Here is a 17,381-nt window from a genome sequence, read left to right on the forward strand (position 1 = left end):
GTGGGGAAACTGTAGGGCCTAGACCAGGGATATGCAATTAGCAGACCTCCAGCTGTTGCAGAACTACAATTCCCATGAGGCAAAGCAAGACTCTTAAAGCCACAAGCATGACAGCCAGAGGCATGATGGGACTTGTAGTTTAGCAACAGCTAGAGGTCCGCTAATTGCATATCCCTCGCCTTAGACCTAATTGCACATCACCGAACACAAGGCTTCTTCATATTCTTGACTACTTAAGTTGTGCTGCCACCTTAAGGTGATGGGACACTAGCCATGGAGGGCCATTTGACTAGATGGGCTTCCTTGACCGGGTACAGTGTTGGCCAGCACTACAAAGCAGCTTTTGGAAGAGGGGGGGGGGGGTGTTTTCTTCCCCAAACTGGCCAGACAGTGGGAAAAGTGAATGGAGTTCTAGTTTTTAGTGCCTTTTTTTTTTTTTTTTTATTTATTTTTTTCTCTATGTAAAAACTTTTATTTGTACTACACAATACTTTGTGTACCCCCATTAACAAAGATGTACAAAACTATTCTTTTCTGTCAAGTTTCTTATCTGGGTTACTCTTGCAGGCTCAGATGTCTTGGGAAAGAGACTCCAATGAAATGCGCTATAAAAGGCTTCAGCATTTGCTTGAGAAAAGTAACATTTATTCAAAGTTCCTTCTAACTAAAATGGAACAGCAGCAGCTGGAGGTAAGTTATTTACATGCACTGTTAATGTACATAAAGTCATGCTATGCTGTCTAGATGTGCACTGTGGTGGATAAGTAAGGCAAGCCATTTTGCTTGTTCAGGTAACATTTGCTGCTGTAGAGTTGGGTACAGCCAGAGATGACTGAATTTTTGATACAGCTCTGTGTAACAGCGTTCCTCTTGGGTTTTTAAACAAAATTATATATTTTATTTTTTTTCAGGAGATTAAAAGGAAAGAAAAACTTGAAAAGAAGCCGAAATCTGGACAGGTATCCGAATTTTAAAGTTTATAGACATAAAAGGTGTATAACTTGGAAAAATCTTCTTGCAATCTGCCAATTAATATTAAACTGCCTTATTTAATCCAACATAAGCCTGCAGTGCAAAAGATACGATATATTTTATTTATAGATTTAATAAAACGCAAAGATAAAAAGGTCGGCAAAATAAAATGGCTTGTTAAATCCCCAGGGATCCCTATGTTACAGCAGTTTCTGTTTTAAAATTTGAACACTGTCATAGCTGGCTCTATCTCCACCCCCCTCCTAAATCCTGCTGCCTCTGCATTCTGTGGCACTCTCTCCTTATCTCCTTGTAGTGGGATTGCTAAACGTAATGGTTCCACACATCTTGGCCAGGCATTCACTTCATACATGCATCAGTCAATGAACAGTCCTCTAACTTGGTTTCCCTATATAGAGGGATATATAGCGCCTTATTCCTCCAGCACATCACTTGAGTCAACTTCACTTTCTCTACTGCACAATCCTAGAATCCTGTTAGGCCTCACTCTGAATAAGTCAACTGTCCAATAGCCACAATTTTCTGTCAGGGGTCTGCAGGCCCCTTTGATGTAGCACTAGCAACCAATAGCGATAAAAATAAGTATTTGTGCTAACTGAATCTTGGACTACTGATCCCAGCAAGTCCTGGCTGCAGCAATTTGACTCAAACCCCAGCGACATCAGTCTCTGCCTCTGGCTTCACATTCAATCCTGGCATGTCTTTCAGATCTCCACACTGCCTGTCACTGACTGACCCCAGAATGGGTCCTGGCAATGCTCCCTACTGCTTTCCTCCTGTTCCAGACACCTCTCAATGACCATGTATGGAGTGGTTCCTTCCAAACTCCAGTCCCGAAAGACCTAGAAAGGGGGGCTCCGTTAAGGGCCCTGACAGCCTAACGCTATCACTAGTTCACTCCTCCCACAGCAGGCTGACCATGAGTGTGTGTATGAGGCCTGCCAAACCTGGCTGGGGATTGTTCATGGCTCTCAGATGCACTCTGCCCTGCCTCTTCCAGAAACTGACATGTACTTCATCTCTGGCACCTTCTGTCACCTGCTGCTACTCTCAAAAACAAACAGGCCTAGCTCACTGTTGGGCCTGCCTAAATTTACCTGCACTGACTAAAAACAAAACCGCTGCTTCTAGCATATCCTACCTAAGGTAGAGGGTTCTATAGCCCTTTGTTGGTAAAGAATCTGGCCTGCTGTTCAGGGGAATGGACAAGAGAACTTTTAGGTTGTGGATGATTGCAGCTGGAGAAAAGGGCGCTCTCAAAACACAAGCTACTATGCTTTTCAGTAAGCCCACTGTAGCACCTGGTTTGTGCTGTTGGCATATTTGGTGTGTGGGGTTTTTATGTTCCTTCTGCTCTTTAAGCGGGCTCTACATAAAATTTTTAGATTTCCTTTGATTTTTTTTTTTTTAAAGGCTACTTCTATATGCGTATACTGCAAGGCATGTCATTTTTCAATGTTTACTGGAACTTTTTAGGTGTAGGCAGAGAATGTTGTCCCTGCCCTAGTATGCAGAAAACTAACTTTATTTCATTGCGCCCGAATCAGCATTATGGTTATCCTCCAAAGGGCTGTGCATGGTTTAGGGGTGTGCTATGCAGTGTGCAGGGTTTGGCTCTTTCACAGGCTGTCCACATCTCACTTCCTCCCCCGTCTCTTCTCTGACCTCTGTACCCCCCCCCCAAGTTTCCTTGTATCTCACCTACTTGGCCTGGCTCTAGTACCTTCCAGCAGTGTAGGTGGCTTTGGCGTGCAGGAAGCTCATTTGTCGGCATCTCTCCGCCATGAGGGCAGGCAGGGATTTAAGAGCATCAAGCTTCTGAGGAAGGCTGTCCTTGTGAACACAGACTTCTACCTTTACAAGTAACAGTGGTGAATGGGAAGTGGAGAAAGTGAGTTCCACCATGTTCTGCCAGCAAAAGCCCTGGATGCAAGGGGCCACATAAAATGGTCTGGTGGGCCAGATTTGGCCCTGAGACCTGGTTTGACACGTACTCTAAGACATGTCAACATGGCTAAACCTGCTTTAAAGCAGGAACATTAGGGGTGCGTTCTTGCCTGTGAATACTGACTGCACATGAGAACCCCGTAATTAGCTGCAGTAAGCTTCCAGCTTCCGCAGAGGTGTGGCTACTCACCTGTGATCGCTAAAGAGTTTCCTCTCCCAGTTGCCCAATTTGAACTTGAGGCCATTTTGTCTGTCTGCAGCTTTGGACAAGTCCTACTGGATAGGGGTGGATTGGATCCTATTCTAGGCAGAATGTCAGACAAGGGCGTTACAGGTGTAGATAATTGGTATGCAGGCTTCCACAGTCGGCAGCACCTGAATCCTGGAGTAGTGGTTCCTTCACTTGGTTTGTTCAGCACTTATTGTAGTTTGGGGATACTGGATGTGGATCCATTGGACAGGATGGTCTCCAGGTACAGGGATCCTAGTGGAAGCAGAAGATAATCTGGTATTTTTTGGATCAATATAGCCAAAGCTTCTTGTCAGCTTTGCGGGATCAAGATGAAGGAAGTGTGTGTGTGTGTGTGTGTTTCTCCCCCCCCCCCCCTTCTAACTAGCCTGGGAGCGGCTTGTGAGCATATGCCTCTTCAGAGCTTGTGCTATTTGAATTGATCCATCTTCAGTTGTTAAACACAGGGGAACATCTTCCTTCACACCCAGACATCTACCCTTGAACGGTGGCAATGCTGACTCGAGGAGACGGCCTGCGGCTGGATCACCAAAATGGCACCGCTTTGGTATCTACTCGCGCCCCCTCCTTCACTTTCTCCCTACCACATGCTTTGTGTCAACTTAAATACCCAAAAGACTGGACACCCCCATCCCACCCAAACTTGCCAAAATGCTCAGTCCCAATCCACTACACGCTTAGCTAAAGCCACTGATGTGTGCAGATGACTTTGTTGCGTCTTAAGCAATTCTCCATGTGTGAATAGGGGGGTTACCTGAGATGGAGGGCGGTGACCCAATTTGTGGAGCAGTGGATTACTGTGCACACCTGTATGCGGTGGAAAGGGCTCAGTCCTGGCAAGACAATTACCACCAGGACACCCTCCCTGCCCACTATTGGTGCAATTATTGAACTACAGGGACAAACTATTCTGACGCTTGCCAGAGGTAAAAAAACATCTTGTTTAAGAGTCCTTTTACCCTGACTTCTCAGCTGCTGTCCAGAAGAGTAGGTCATGGTTCTGAGATTAAAAAAAGCCTGCAAAAGCTGCAGGCTTCATATGCAAGGGTTTACCCAGCTAAACTACACATAACCTTAAGGGGGCAAACGCACTAATTTGAACATGGTGCTGAAGCCTCAGCATGGATAGATGCGAACAAGAATGCACTCCGAAAAGCTCAGAGGGCTATGGCGGAAGAAGATTGAAGACCCTTAATGCGGCCACATGCTCTGTCTCCCCCCTTAGCTGAGGGAATTGCCAGAAGCATACAAAATGCGAGTTTGGAACTCTATCTAGGAATGTTTATTCCTATTTGTTCCTATTAACAGCTACTCTAAGAGTATACAAGAGATTTAGATCTTGCTGTTATGCTACCTGGGCAATGCAATATTAAAGCTGAGTTCAGCCCAAAAATTGAACTTGCACTATAAGGAAAGGTGACTCCCCTGACATGCCACATTTTGGCATGTCAATTTTTTTTTTTTTTTTTTGGTGAGCGGATTTTTTTTTTTTTTTTTTTTGGTATCCCACTTCCTGGTGCACCGGAAGGGAGATCACCTCCTTCAGCAATCTTCTGGGATATGTCCCAGATTGCCTGGCCAGTCACTGTGCCGCAGAGGGGGACACGAGCAGCGCTTTGTTTCCCCACATCGCTGGGACTGGTAAGTGTCCGACTAAGTTGGCAGCTGCAGTATTTGTAGCTGCTGACTTGGTTTCCACCCTAGGGGTGCCCATACCTCAAACTGCTTTTGGACATCTCCAAGGTATAATTCTGTGTAAATTTTCTATGAATTAGATATATATTTTTACACTCGCTGTAAGATACTTTTCTTGGAGTCTGTTGGGGGACTAGGTCCTACCTGTGTTTTACAATCGTGCTTTCTAATATTTTGCTACAGACCCAGTGAGACAGGTTACCTTGGGCTATCGTTTAGTTTTTCTTTGCTAATCCTGTAGGTAGCAGTCAACTTTTTAGTACAAAAAAATAAAATAAAAAATCATATCTGCGTGCACCTAATTTAGGTGATTGAAGTCTGTACATCTTCATCCATCACTAAGCCCAGGGGAAAATTCTCACTTTGCAAAGTGAACTTGGCATGACTTCAGTCATCCAGATAATGTGTATGTAGTATTACATTATTTAGTAACTCACTCACTTTGTGAAATATGGGATATGCTTACAGCTCTTATTTTTTATTTGTAGCCAAAAGAAACTTCTGGCAAAACAGGTGAGTCTTTGTGGTGTGTGGGTTGGTGTGTTATGGTATTTGTATGTACATTCACCCAGTGTGTGCTATGTGGCAGTTAAGGGGTGCTTTTTCTTTTCCTACAGCTCAGGCAAAGAAAAGACCACGCCAGGAAAGCTATTGCATCTCAGATGTCATGTCAAAAGAAGTAAGAAGAGCATTTTTATCTTAATAGAATTGCAGCACTGCAAAATATTCTATTGGAATCTAACTTTTTTTTTTTTTTTTTTTTTTTAAGGATATTTTAACTGCCTCTAAACGATCCAAGCAGGAGTCTGAGGTATGTGTGTGAGGAATTTGTACTGGGGTGTGTGGGGGGGTTTGGGTGTTTGTTTTTTTGTTTTTTCATATTGCTCTCCTTTCCCCACCCCAATAGAACAATTCTTCTGCCTGTAAACTAACATCTGAAGAAATTGAGCAGATGGGAGATTCGAACACCGTAATTAAAGATCGCCTGTCTCAAACTGTGAGGGACAGTGCTAAGCATATGCTGGACCCTGTGAGGAAAGTAGATGGCCAGCCAGTTCCTTATCAGCAGCCAAAGTACTTTGTTGGAGGTGTGATGCGCTGGTACCAGGTGGAAGGCATGGAATGGCTCAGGGTAGGTTAACTTTAAGGGAATTCCATGAAACTGCAGGCATTTTACTGTTATCCCATTAAATATTTAATGTTCAAGTCTGTATTTTTCATGAGGGTTTTTCCCCGCCTTGAATGACTGCACTGGCACTTTGTCCAACATGTTGGAGCTCCAGGCTTCCCAGTTAAGTCAGCCGCTACAAATACTGCACCTGCTGACTTTTTTATTTTTTATTTTTTTTATTTTAGGACACTTACCTGTACAGGGATCCATCTATGTCCTCACCCAAGCCGACTCTAGCTGGCTTAGGGTGCAGGTATCTCCAGTAAGGGACAGTGAAGAGTCTTCACAGCCAGCTCCCTACTGCACGAGCCTAGCTGGATTACAGGGGCTGAAATGTGGCAGTGGAGTAAAGATGCACATAAGCAGCCTAAGTATTGGGAGGGGGGGCTACTGCGCTAACATGGCAAAGTACAAAAAGTTTGCTGTTTATTCCACTTCCACCTGGATGCTGATCAGGGGATCAAGACCTGGCTGACATCACCACCGATCCATGTGTTTTATAACAGAAGGCTCATCTCTTCTGGTGAGTGCATTATATACTGGCGTGGGATGTCACTGTGTAGAATGTACAGACCGCACTTTGGGTAAAATACATTCTACAGGAGATGCCTGCCTCCTGCAGATTAACGCCTCACATTTCCATTGAAATAAGAGGTTTTAAGAGGCTAATTTTCATGCAGTTTATGGTCAATCATAATTTGAAGTTTTCCTCTGTAGTTTTTTCACTTTGGACATTTATTCAAGATCGGCGCTACACATTTTGTATTTATACAAGCTACTTTTGGTGCAAGTTTGTCAGTTTCCTTGAAATTCTAGATCCAATAGTGCTTCCATTATATCACACTTGGCTTAATGAAAATCTGAACAGGCTGCCAAGCCAAAAAAAATTGTATCCAAGCTTCCAATTGTTTGTTTTATATTGTGTTACCGATTTGGCCAGAGGAATTTGCGTGGCAGCCTGGGTACAGACAAATGCTAAAGTCGGTCAGGAACGGAGTAGGTAGACTGGTACATCTGTTACAAAGTCTTGTTTTGTATGGAGTCTCTGCTAATTGTCTTTTACTGCTTTAGTAACATTTTCACTTTGTTCATGTAGTAAGCCTTTTTTTTTTCTCTTTAACAGATGTTGTGGGAGAATGGAATTAATGGCATTTTGGCTGATGAAATGGGATTGGGGAAGACTGTCCAATGTATTGCTACTATAGCAATGATGATTGAAAGAGGTGTACCTGGACCGTTCTTGGTTTGTGGCCCTTTGTCTACTCTTCCTAACTGGATATCTGAGTTTAAACGGTTCTCTCCTGGGGTAATTTTATTTTTGTATTAAACTATACTAAGCTTGTTTTAATGCTGTGCATGCTTGGCTTCCTTAGTTCAAAAGTGTACTCGTGGATTTGTGTACTTTTACTTAAGGGATGTTTCATAGTTGTGTCCCTAAAATAAATGTTACCAGTTAGTTTTCAAGACAACGTAATGATGGGCTTCAGCTGTTTTGATACACTAAACATGGCTAATAACTGATATGCAGTTATCCAATCCATTTTAACTGTTCTCTGAACATTGCAGTATGAAAAGAGCAGTAACATATATGACTGGTATAGGATGGGCAGAGGCACCTCCTGAGTGGGCTCTGAGGGGGGCAGCTGGTTGCTTCTCTATGCTGTACCAGTGGAATGACGCGTCTCGGGACACAGGTTCACAGATCGTGGACTGTTGAATTGTCTATAAATACACTACCGTGTGCAAAAGCCCTTTTTTAGCAACTTCAGCCCCGGAAGATTTGGCTGCTTAATGACCAGGCAATTTTTTTTTTTTTTTTTGGTGATATGGCACTGCATCGCTTTAACTGACAATTGTGCTGTACCCAAACAAAATGATCACCTCTGCCGTTTCTATTTTTTTTTTTTTTTTTTTGCAATATATAACCACTTACAGACCGGACCATTTTGCTGGTCAAAGACCAGACCACTTTTTGCGATTCGGCACTGCGTCGCTTTAACTGACAATTGCGCGGTCGTGCGACGTGGCTCCCAAACAAAATTTACTCCCCCCCTCCCCCCAGAAATAGAGCTTTCTTTTGGTGGTATTTGATCACCCCTGCGGTTTATTTTTTGCGCTATAAACAAAAATAGAGCGACAATTTTGAGAACTTATTTTTTACTTTTTGTTATAAATATCCCCCAAAAATATATAAACGCTTTTTTCCATCAGTTTTGGCCGATACGTATTCTACATATTTTTGGTAAAAAAAAACACAAGTGATTGACTGGTTTGTGCAAAAGTTATAGCCTTTACAAAATGGGGTTAGTTTTATGGCATTTTTAAGTTTTTTTTTTTTTTTTTTTTTTTTTTTTATATATATATTTTTTTTTTGGGACCATTGTCATTTATACAGTAATCACTGCTATATAAATGCAGTGATTCCTGTGTAAATGACACTGGCATTGAGGGGGTTAAGTGTTCCTAGGGGTCTGTTACTAACTGGGGGGGGGGGGGATGCGCTTTCATTTAGTGAACACTGATCTCTGCTCCAATCACATGGAGCAGAGATCAGCGTCACTAGTTGCTAGGCAGAATGGGGAAATGCTGTTTACACGGCATTTCCTCCATTCAGCTGCCCCGTGAGACGATTGCGGTTATGCCCGTGGCGATTGAGTCCGCAGGACCTGTGACCGGACTCACGGGGGTCCCGACCGGCATGCGAGCACACCGCTGGCGGCACGCTCGCGATGGCAGGGCGGCATTGAAGATTGGACGTACCTGTACGCCAATATGCCTGCCCGTGCCATTCTGCCGACGTACATCGGCGTGCTCCGGTCGGGAACCAGATAAAGGAGCGACTATTTTGAAAACCTCCTCCTCCTTCTCCTTCTGTGATATTGCGTTGGACATTTTTGGGACCATTGACAATTTATACAGTGATTAGTGCTCTAAAAAATGCACTAACTGTGTAAATTTCACTGAGAGGTATTAACTGGGTTCCATAGGTGTGTTCTAACTGTAGGGAAGAGATCGGTGGTTCATACTGTCTCCTCTCCTGAGACGCCTGGGATCGGTGTGTTGACACACAGATCCTGTTTCTTGCTCTGTCACAAACCATCGCATCTGCTCTGCGTGCACACCTCTAGTGGCCAAAAGGCGAAAGTGACGTAAGGTAACGACTATTTGCCGAGCCAACCTGCCGCAGTGAAACTGCAGCTGGTCTGGGAGTGGTTAAATGTTGAGTTGTGGGTCCCCCCATTAGAAGGAGCCAAATGAATAGGGCAGCTTGTTACTCAAACTAGTACAATCGTCACTTGTTGCCATTGTTTTGAGCAGTGATTTATAGTATAAAGAACTTCTATAAGAAAACTAATAGAACAATTGTGGATGTACACTAGAGTAACCCCTTGCAACACCATTAAAAAAAAAAAAAAAAGCTGTCCAACAATGTGCAGACAGGTTATTTTTAATTTCATTGAAATCCACTGAAAATATACATTTTGTAATGTGTTCCAGATTCCAGTGCTGCTTTACCATGGTAACCAACAAGAACGTCGTGAATTGGCACAAAAAATTAATAAACGAGATGGGGTTTTGCAGACTTATCCTGTGGTTATCACATCTTTTGAGATTGCCATGAGAGATCGTCCAGTCTTGCAGGTATTGTATAATATTGTACAGATGTGCATTAAAGCAGGGGTCGGCAAGCTGTCGCTCTTGGCTGCAGGGAGCAGACTGTTAGGTCGTCACCACAGCTCTGCCTCTTTCCACCCATTCACTAGAGAGCGGGAGGCAACATAGTGCTGGATGGGGTGGTGGAAGCTACATCAGTGATTGGATTAGCCTTGGCAATTGGGCAGAAGGACTTTTTTTTGGGGGGGGGGGGGGGTGGGGGGAGAGAGGTAGTCTGTATTGCATGGTGTGTGGGGGTGTTTATTTTATTATTTTTTTTTAATTCTACAGCATAGATCCTGGAAATACATGATTCTAGATGAAGGGCACAGGATTAAAAATATGAACTGTCGACTTATAAGAGAATTAAAACAATTTCGGTCTGACAATAAGCTGCTCCTCACTGGCACACCACTACAGAACAACCTAGCAGAGCTGTGGTCTCTCTTGAATTTCCTGCTACCAGATGTGTTTGATGATTTGAGAAGGTAACTAAACACTGACTGAATTCACCGTATTGGCTATTTACAGTGTGCTTTCTCACCCTTCCATTTTCGTTACTTTTCTAAAGCTTTGAATCCTGGTTTGATATAACTGGTATCTCTCAGAATGCTAAAGACATTGTGGTCAAGGAACGTGAACAGAACATTTTACATATGCTGCACCAGGTAATAACATATCTTAAATGTTGAATCGAGCAGTCCCCATGCCCCATAATATGCCATTACATTAATCCCTGGTTCTCTGGCACAAGCAAACTTTATATATTTATAATGGGTTGTGTGTTTTTTTTTTTTTTTTTTTTTTTGTTGTTCTAGATTTTAACACCTTTCCTGTTAAGAAGACTAAAAACTGATGTAACATTGGAGGTGCCACCAAAACGTGAAGTTATTGTCTATGCTCCGTTAACAAAGAAACAAGAGGAGTTTTACACAGCTATAGTGAATCGGACCATTGAAAAAATTGTGGGACAAGATAAGGTAATCACTAAGTTGTATTTTTTATTTTTGGTCTGCCTTGGAAAATGTTGTCTCCTTTTGCATTGCGACATCAGCTGGGGCCATGCATGTGTGGGGTTCCTACACCCCCCCCCCCCCCCCCCATATTCAGTTCTCATGTGAATTGCTGTTCCTTTCGGAGTAGGAAATCACTAAATTCATGCACAAATTTTATAGGTAAACTTTTGCGAGTTTTCTTGTGTTTTTAGAAGTTATTACAGTACACTATATTAATAGCGCCACTAGTCGGTTTGTAGGCATTGGCACACTTGGTGTATTTGGCATTAAAGATTTGGTTGTATGCTTTGTAACAGTGTAAAATTCTTTTCATATGTATTCCTAGGGTTTTCTGTTATGAATAAAACTGAGCATTTAGTACAAAACACTGACTTGTGAAACTGAAGATTAAAAAAAGCAATTTCCCATGGCAGCCAAATTTTTAATTTCAGTATTTCCAATAATATAAACCGCATGCCTAGTTTCAGTCTTGAAAAATGGCTTCAGTATCTAAGGCATGAAATATCTTCCATAAAATCCACAACTGCCTGCTCACAGTTCTGCAACATGTAAACTGCTGCACATGCTCAGCTTAAATTGCCATCATCCCTGCACAGGAGTTTTCATCCTGTGCTGGTCAAATTGCTCAGACAGCACACAGGGAGAAGTTGTCAGTTAGGGACCCAGGCTGAAAAGTTCCCCTTTAAGATATTTTACGCAGAGCTTAACTGAATTGTTCTGGGTCTATCTGTGTTTTGGAATTGTAATCTAATTTCCCCCTCGGACATTTTTTTTTTTTGTTAATGCTATAAAACATTGCCTAATGTGCATCCTTTTTTTTTTTTTTTCTTGGTTAGCCCACGGAGCCAGTGCAAATAACTAATGGAAGAGGGAGAAGAAGAAGTCGCAAAGTGGTGAATTATTGTGAGGCGGCTAAAGAAACTCCGGATGAGTTTTTTAGCCGCCTCCTCAAACAGCAGGAAGCTGAGCAAGAAAGGTATTTGCTATGCAACTCTGCTCTATTGGGGACCAGCTGTATGTTTAGTGTATATTAAACATTCTGTCTTCTGCAGGGCTGTGATGGAAGTCAATCTGCCAGGGAGTGCAGAAGTGAACCTTAAAATGAGGAATATCATGATGTTGTTGAGAAAATGTTGTAACCACCCATATTTGATTGAATATCCTCTAGATCCCGTAACCCAGGAGTTCAAGGTGAGGTTTCAAGAGGTCTTTATGTGTAACTGAAGAGAACATTTTTATAGCTGCAACAAAGGCTGGGTTCACATATGCTCAGATGCGATTTAAGCCCATTCAGTTTGCACCGTGCAATAAGGTGCAGGCATCTTTTATTTTATATTTTGCATTCTGAATTATGTGATTTCTTACAATCTCACTACATTTTGCTATCTTTTTGGGGTGTCATTAACATTTAACACTGGTGGCAGATGCATGAACTGAGTGCAGTTTTTCAGTGTATGGCAGTGTTGAGGATTTGTTGCGTTTCCCACACCACATACCGTATTTATCGGCGTATAACATGCACCCTGAGTTTAGAAGGTAATTTTAAGGAAAAAACTTACATTTCAAATGCCCAGTTTCTTTGCAGCCTGATTATTAAAAATTGGCGCCGATGTCCGCTGACTAAGAGGAGCGAGTGCTGCCGACATACACAAAGCCGAGTGTGCTCGGCTCCTTTTGCAGTCCCACCCCCATGATGGAACAGGTCCAGTGGCGGGACTGAGAGGAGCCAAGCGCCTTCTGAGTGTGCTCGGCTCCGCTCAGTCACACCCAGTCCCTGTGTTATGTCCATCATAGGGTGTGACTGAGGAGCCTAGCTGAGTACACTTGGCTATGTATATTGCGGGGATAAATACAGTGTGTTTCTGTGCAAAATACCATACAAGTCACACAAGCATTTGTTAATTTTTTTCCACCAGATTGATAAGGAGCTGATAAATAGTTCAGGAAAGTTCTTGATCTTGGATCGGATGTTGCCAGAAATGAAGAAAAGGGGACACAAGGTATTAATGCTGCTTGCTTTTTACCTATCCGTTTGTGCGTTTAGTAAAAATCCTGCCTTTTTGTAATATCTGTTTTTATTGTGCATCTTTTCTTAGATTTTGATCTTCTCACAAATGACAATGATGTTGGACATAATAATGGATTACTGCTATTACAGAAATTTCACCTTCTGTAGATTGGATGGCACTATGAAATATGCAGAAAGAGAAGAGAATGTAAGGTTCAGCTCTGTATATGGATACGGTTTACCTATTGATGTGTTCTGCAATACCCCTCTAACTTTAACTTTTTTTTTTTTTTTTTTTTTCCCTTTCTCGCAGATGCGCAAGTTTAATACTGACCCTGATGTCTTCATCTTTCTGGTTAGCACACGGGCAGGGGGACTGGGAATTAACTTGACAGCAGCAGATACAGTAATCCTTTATGACAGTGACTGGGTAAATGCATTTTTCAAAAGTCTCAATGTAAGATGCAGCAAATGTTAATTCTGTAATCTATATTGACAATATTTTAAGTGTTTTTTCTTGCTAGCATGTAAACCAAATAGATCCTGGTGTTTCTGTAGTACTTCAGTCGGAGCAGAACTGTGGAGATTTCAATTACGACTAGCTGATGTTCTAGTTGTGGTCTTCCAACACCCTAGTTCTCCATTCAAGTACCATGTGTTTAATGCTGCTTGGCTCCTTTAAATCAAATACAGCACTAGTGGTAAATTGCATCTAGAAGTACAGGTTACTGGGTAGCATCTTTCTCCGCTCAGCAACAAGGTTCTTGCCTTGAATCTTGAGATTGAGTGTCATAATTGTATGTGCGGTTAAAGGGACCTTCATTACTCTGGTTTGTTAGCCTAATACTTGTGCATAGTGGAACTTTTTAATTACCAGTTACATGTTTACACAAATTGTTTGTGTCCTTGGTATAGATGCATTTTCTAAAATGTCCATCCTGTCTTGCACAGAATCCTCAAGCTGACCTTCAAGCCCAGGACAGATGCCACAGAATTGGTCAGACAAAACCTGTTGTGGTGTATAGACTAGTGACTGCAAATACTGTAGATCAAAAGATTGTGGAAAGGGCAGCAGCCAAAAGAAAGCTAGAGAAGATGGTGATCCACAAAAGTAAGTTGCCTACACTTGTAGTTTACCAATAGTTTAGATCTTGTTAATCTAGTACAATACTTGTAATGCCTGCTATCCCACGCAATCTAATATTCCATATAGCAGCCACAAGGTTATGCTGTTCCTTCAACTGGATGTAAAGTGGCTAATTGAGCAGGTCTGTGTTGGCTGCTTTTGGAGTGCAGGAGAGACCTTGGGTCCATAAAGGATAAGGATCACCTGCCCAATGCTATTACAATGGCGTTTAACCCCTAGATCAATATAAAAAAAATATTAACAAAATTACATGTACCAAATGCAAACATGTGCATCTTGGGTAAACTGCAATCACACCACACGTGGGTTATCATGCAAACACAAGTGAGAGCAATTTCCTAAAACATAACCATAGTGGGTGTTTTTCAGGAAAAATGCATTTGATAAACAGTTGTGCAAATATGCAACTGTTTTATTCTACAAGGCCTCTGCTTTCAGAAAACCTAAGGCTCCTGGGGGTCTTAGGCAATTTTTGGGCCAAAAAAAACTAGAGCAAAAGTTTTAAATGAACCCCTCCCCCGGGGCTTTTTGCTTGTGTGGATAAAAGCCCATGTTTGTGAGACTGCATGTAAAGATGAGTAAATATTTCTGAAGGTGCTAGCGACTGAAATTTTCACCACTTGTCAGTAACAAGCCATGCCATCCAGTAGGGGTGCAACGGATCGTCCATGATCGGTGATCTGAACGGGTCACCCTGTTTGGCTCGGCACACACCACGATCCGTGGAGTGGGGTAATGTATCGGGCTGCTGGCTCTGTTCGTGCAGTGTCTGCTGTTCAGTGTCACTGATCACATCAGGCTCTATTCTGCCACCTCTGGTTGCTTTTGTTTGCTGGCAGCAATTTACACAGGGACATTGGGAAGGAAGACCACCTTAGCACTAGGGGCTGTGAGTACAAGGGGAAAGACTAGGCTGTTTGTGTACAGGGGGTGTGTTTGTCAGAGGTGTGGGCCAGCTGTGTGTGTGCCAGATATAGGATCTGCATCAGGTACCGTCGTTGCAGGAAGGATGAATTTGGGGGGGGGGGGGGGGTGAAGAGAATGCCAAGACATTCTTCTTGAATAGCTGCCATCTACAAGGAAATGAGGGTAGACATTTCAGCAAGATTTCAAAAAACGGCCAATGAAACTTCCTTTCAAAGAAAATAAAGCTGCTAGTTCTTCTTGGATTCAAGTCAGGTGAGTCTAAAGATCAGTGTTCATAGAGGCACACAGAACCTTCAAGATTTGAAGACTGGAAGAATGGGCCAAAATCGCACCTGAATACATGCGACTAGTTTCTCCATACAGGAAGTGTCTTGAGGCTGTCATTACCAACAAAGGATTTTGTACAAAGTATTACATTTCAGTTGGAATGAAGAATATTGCGCACACTATTTTATTACACTTAATTTCTGAATGGGGGGGGGGGGGGTTGCATGGATTCATGTCAATGGCACCTTCAGAAATTATTTACATAGAGAAATTTGTGTTTGATTATATTGTGTGTGTGTGTGTATATGCACACATTAAAATATTTCATTTTTTTTTGTTAAATATAAATGATGCGCCAAGTAAATGGATACCTGTCGGTTTAAAGTTGCATACACCCGACAAACTACAGTACCTAAATATCTCCATAGGTGATGCCTAAACCTTTCACAGGTTACCAGTTACACAGGTCTGGTATCATTGTGCTCACTTTGACGTTCCTGGTGACTTGCATGTGGCATGAACATTTTACATTTGCATGGGGGATGGTAGAGAAACTTGTTTCTATAGTACAGTAGCTCTCAACCTGGGGTCAGGAACCCCCTTTGGTTGGTTGAATTTGCCAGGGGTTGCCAAATCCCCAGATGAACAGATACATCCTAAAATGTACCATAAGGGTTTTTAATACTGTACGAGTGGAAAGGAACCAGGGAGTACTAAATATCCATGGGTTAGGGGTGCAAATTGCTTATCTTGCCTTTTAGTGCTGACAACCCAGACTACGAAAACTTTTACGGTTGGGGGCCCCCACAACTTGAAATTTTATCAAGTGGTCACAGCATTTAGGTTGAGAACCACTGCTCTAGTACCAAACCTGTAAGATGTATGTAGCACTAACCCCCGAAGGAGCTGCTGGTTTGATTGGGCTTGCCCTTGCCTTCTCTATTTATGTCAAGGGGTTTCCCGTGGTAGATGGCCCAGTAACTTGAGACTGACGACGCATCCACTTAAAGGGATTTATTTATTTGCAAAAAACTTAGTTAACAGCTTATTAAAATGGGATCAGAGGGTTAGGAGGAAAGTTCAGGTACTCTTAGTGTCAAAGTCAATAATGAAGAACTCTTTGACTAAATCCAGAGAATATCCTTTCACAGCTGGATGTTCACTCAGGTTGTATAGTCCCTCTCGCAAGGCCTAGCAGCCAACAAGGTGCTTAAATTGGGAAGAAGTCTCTGCCACAGACATTGTTGTAGAGCATGTAAGAATCTAGGACTTGTAGAACACATGTAATACCTGGATCTTCCAGCTGGTTTGGCGATACCCACAAGATTGGATTCACTTGGGTCCCTCAGCCTCACCAGGCTTCCAGTGTGGGGATGATTCTTCCAGCATGAGGATGGGGTGATCGGCTGCCCCAGCTCCTCTCTCCCATGTGCATTGCATGGGGGGGGGGGGACAACGACCGTCATGGTCGTCCACCTCCGCGCACCTACTTCCTGGGCTCAGTCAACATTTTCTGTCATAGCGGTCTGTCCAGCTTTCTCCGTCATTGCGCTCGGTCCAGCATTTCTGTCATGGCGCTTGGTCCAGCAGTTCTGTCACGGCGAGTTGTGTTTGTCTTGGCGTTGCTGCCAGCATGTCTGAGACTGAACACCAAGGCTGAAATACTATGATAGAGTTTCTCAGAGGGGCGGCGTTCACTCATGGCATACTCGTAGTCTTTCGTCTGTTGATTGTCATGTCCCATCGTGTCTGTGTCGTGTTTTGTACCTGGGTCAGGTAGCTAGGGCTCACACATCAGGATCTGTCAAGTCTATAGATCCATACAGGCTGAGGTTTCGTTTGTTAATTGATTGTCCACAATCTTCTCACCCATATACCATACGTCATATGTTGCATGTTCATTCACCACATCTATACGACTACCCACCATTGCCTGTGGGTACACTAGCCCTGAGTTTTCAGTTAATTACCGGTCTCTGCACTGCAGGTAACTCTGGCTCTCTTGCCACTTACATGTGGGTGGGGGGGTCCATCCGGTTCTTTTACATGGTGGTCTTGACTTTTCTGCTCATGTTTCATTCTTAGTTAGGCGGGGGGGTATTGTTGTTGTTCTCATGTCTGGTTGTCTGCCATTTCTCTAGTTTGTTTCAGGTTGGGCCGTCTTGGCATCCATACCGATATTAACCATGCTTGCTATCACTTCCATCAGCCCAGCCGTTGTTGGGGGCTAGTTGATTGGTGCTGATGTCACTTCACCACTGGGCTCACCCTTGGGTCAGAAGCAGTCGCAACTTTTTCTTCAGTTG

At 43.0% G+C, this 17,381-nt stretch overlaps 1 protein-coding gene across 1 annotated transcript in view; it reads left to right on the plus strand.

Moving 5' to 3' along the window:
- HELLS (helicase, lymphoid specific) overlaps positions 1-17,381 on the plus strand; it is a 36,927-nt gene that overhangs the window by 16,828 nt on the left and 2,718 nt on the right. Inside the window, exons 3-19 of the mRNA XM_077454293.1 lie at positions 568-690; positions 912-959; positions 5,374-5,398; positions 5,503-5,564; positions 5,655-5,696; positions 5,793-6,017; positions 7,180-7,362; positions 9,555-9,698; positions 10,002-10,198; positions 10,282-10,378; positions 10,529-10,690; positions 11,563-11,702; positions 11,779-11,917; positions 12,643-12,726; positions 12,823-12,942; positions 13,048-13,164; positions 13,686-13,845. Of these exons, the coding sequence (XP_077310419.1) occupies positions 568-690; positions 912-959; positions 5,374-5,398; positions 5,503-5,564; positions 5,655-5,696; positions 5,793-6,017; positions 7,180-7,362; positions 9,555-9,698; positions 10,002-10,198; positions 10,282-10,378; positions 10,529-10,690; positions 11,563-11,702; positions 11,779-11,917; positions 12,643-12,726; positions 12,823-12,942; positions 13,048-13,164; positions 13,686-13,845 (2,068 nt within the window). The remainder of the gene's footprint in view (positions 1-567; positions 691-911; positions 960-5,373; positions 5,399-5,502; positions 5,565-5,654; positions 5,697-5,792; positions 6,018-7,179; positions 7,363-9,554; positions 9,699-10,001; positions 10,199-10,281; positions 10,379-10,528; positions 10,691-11,562; positions 11,703-11,778; positions 11,918-12,642; positions 12,727-12,822; positions 12,943-13,047; positions 13,165-13,685; positions 13,846-17,381) is intronic.

The sequence above is a fragment of the Lithobates pipiens genome, unplaced genomic scaffold, assembly GCF_037356315.1.
Source record: "Lithobates pipiens isolate NorthernLeopardFrog02 unplaced genomic scaffold, aLitPip1_a1.2 Scaffold_25, whole genome shotgun sequence".
Classification (NCBI taxonomy): Eukaryota; Metazoa; Chordata; class Amphibia; order Anura; family Ranidae; genus Lithobates; species Lithobates pipiens.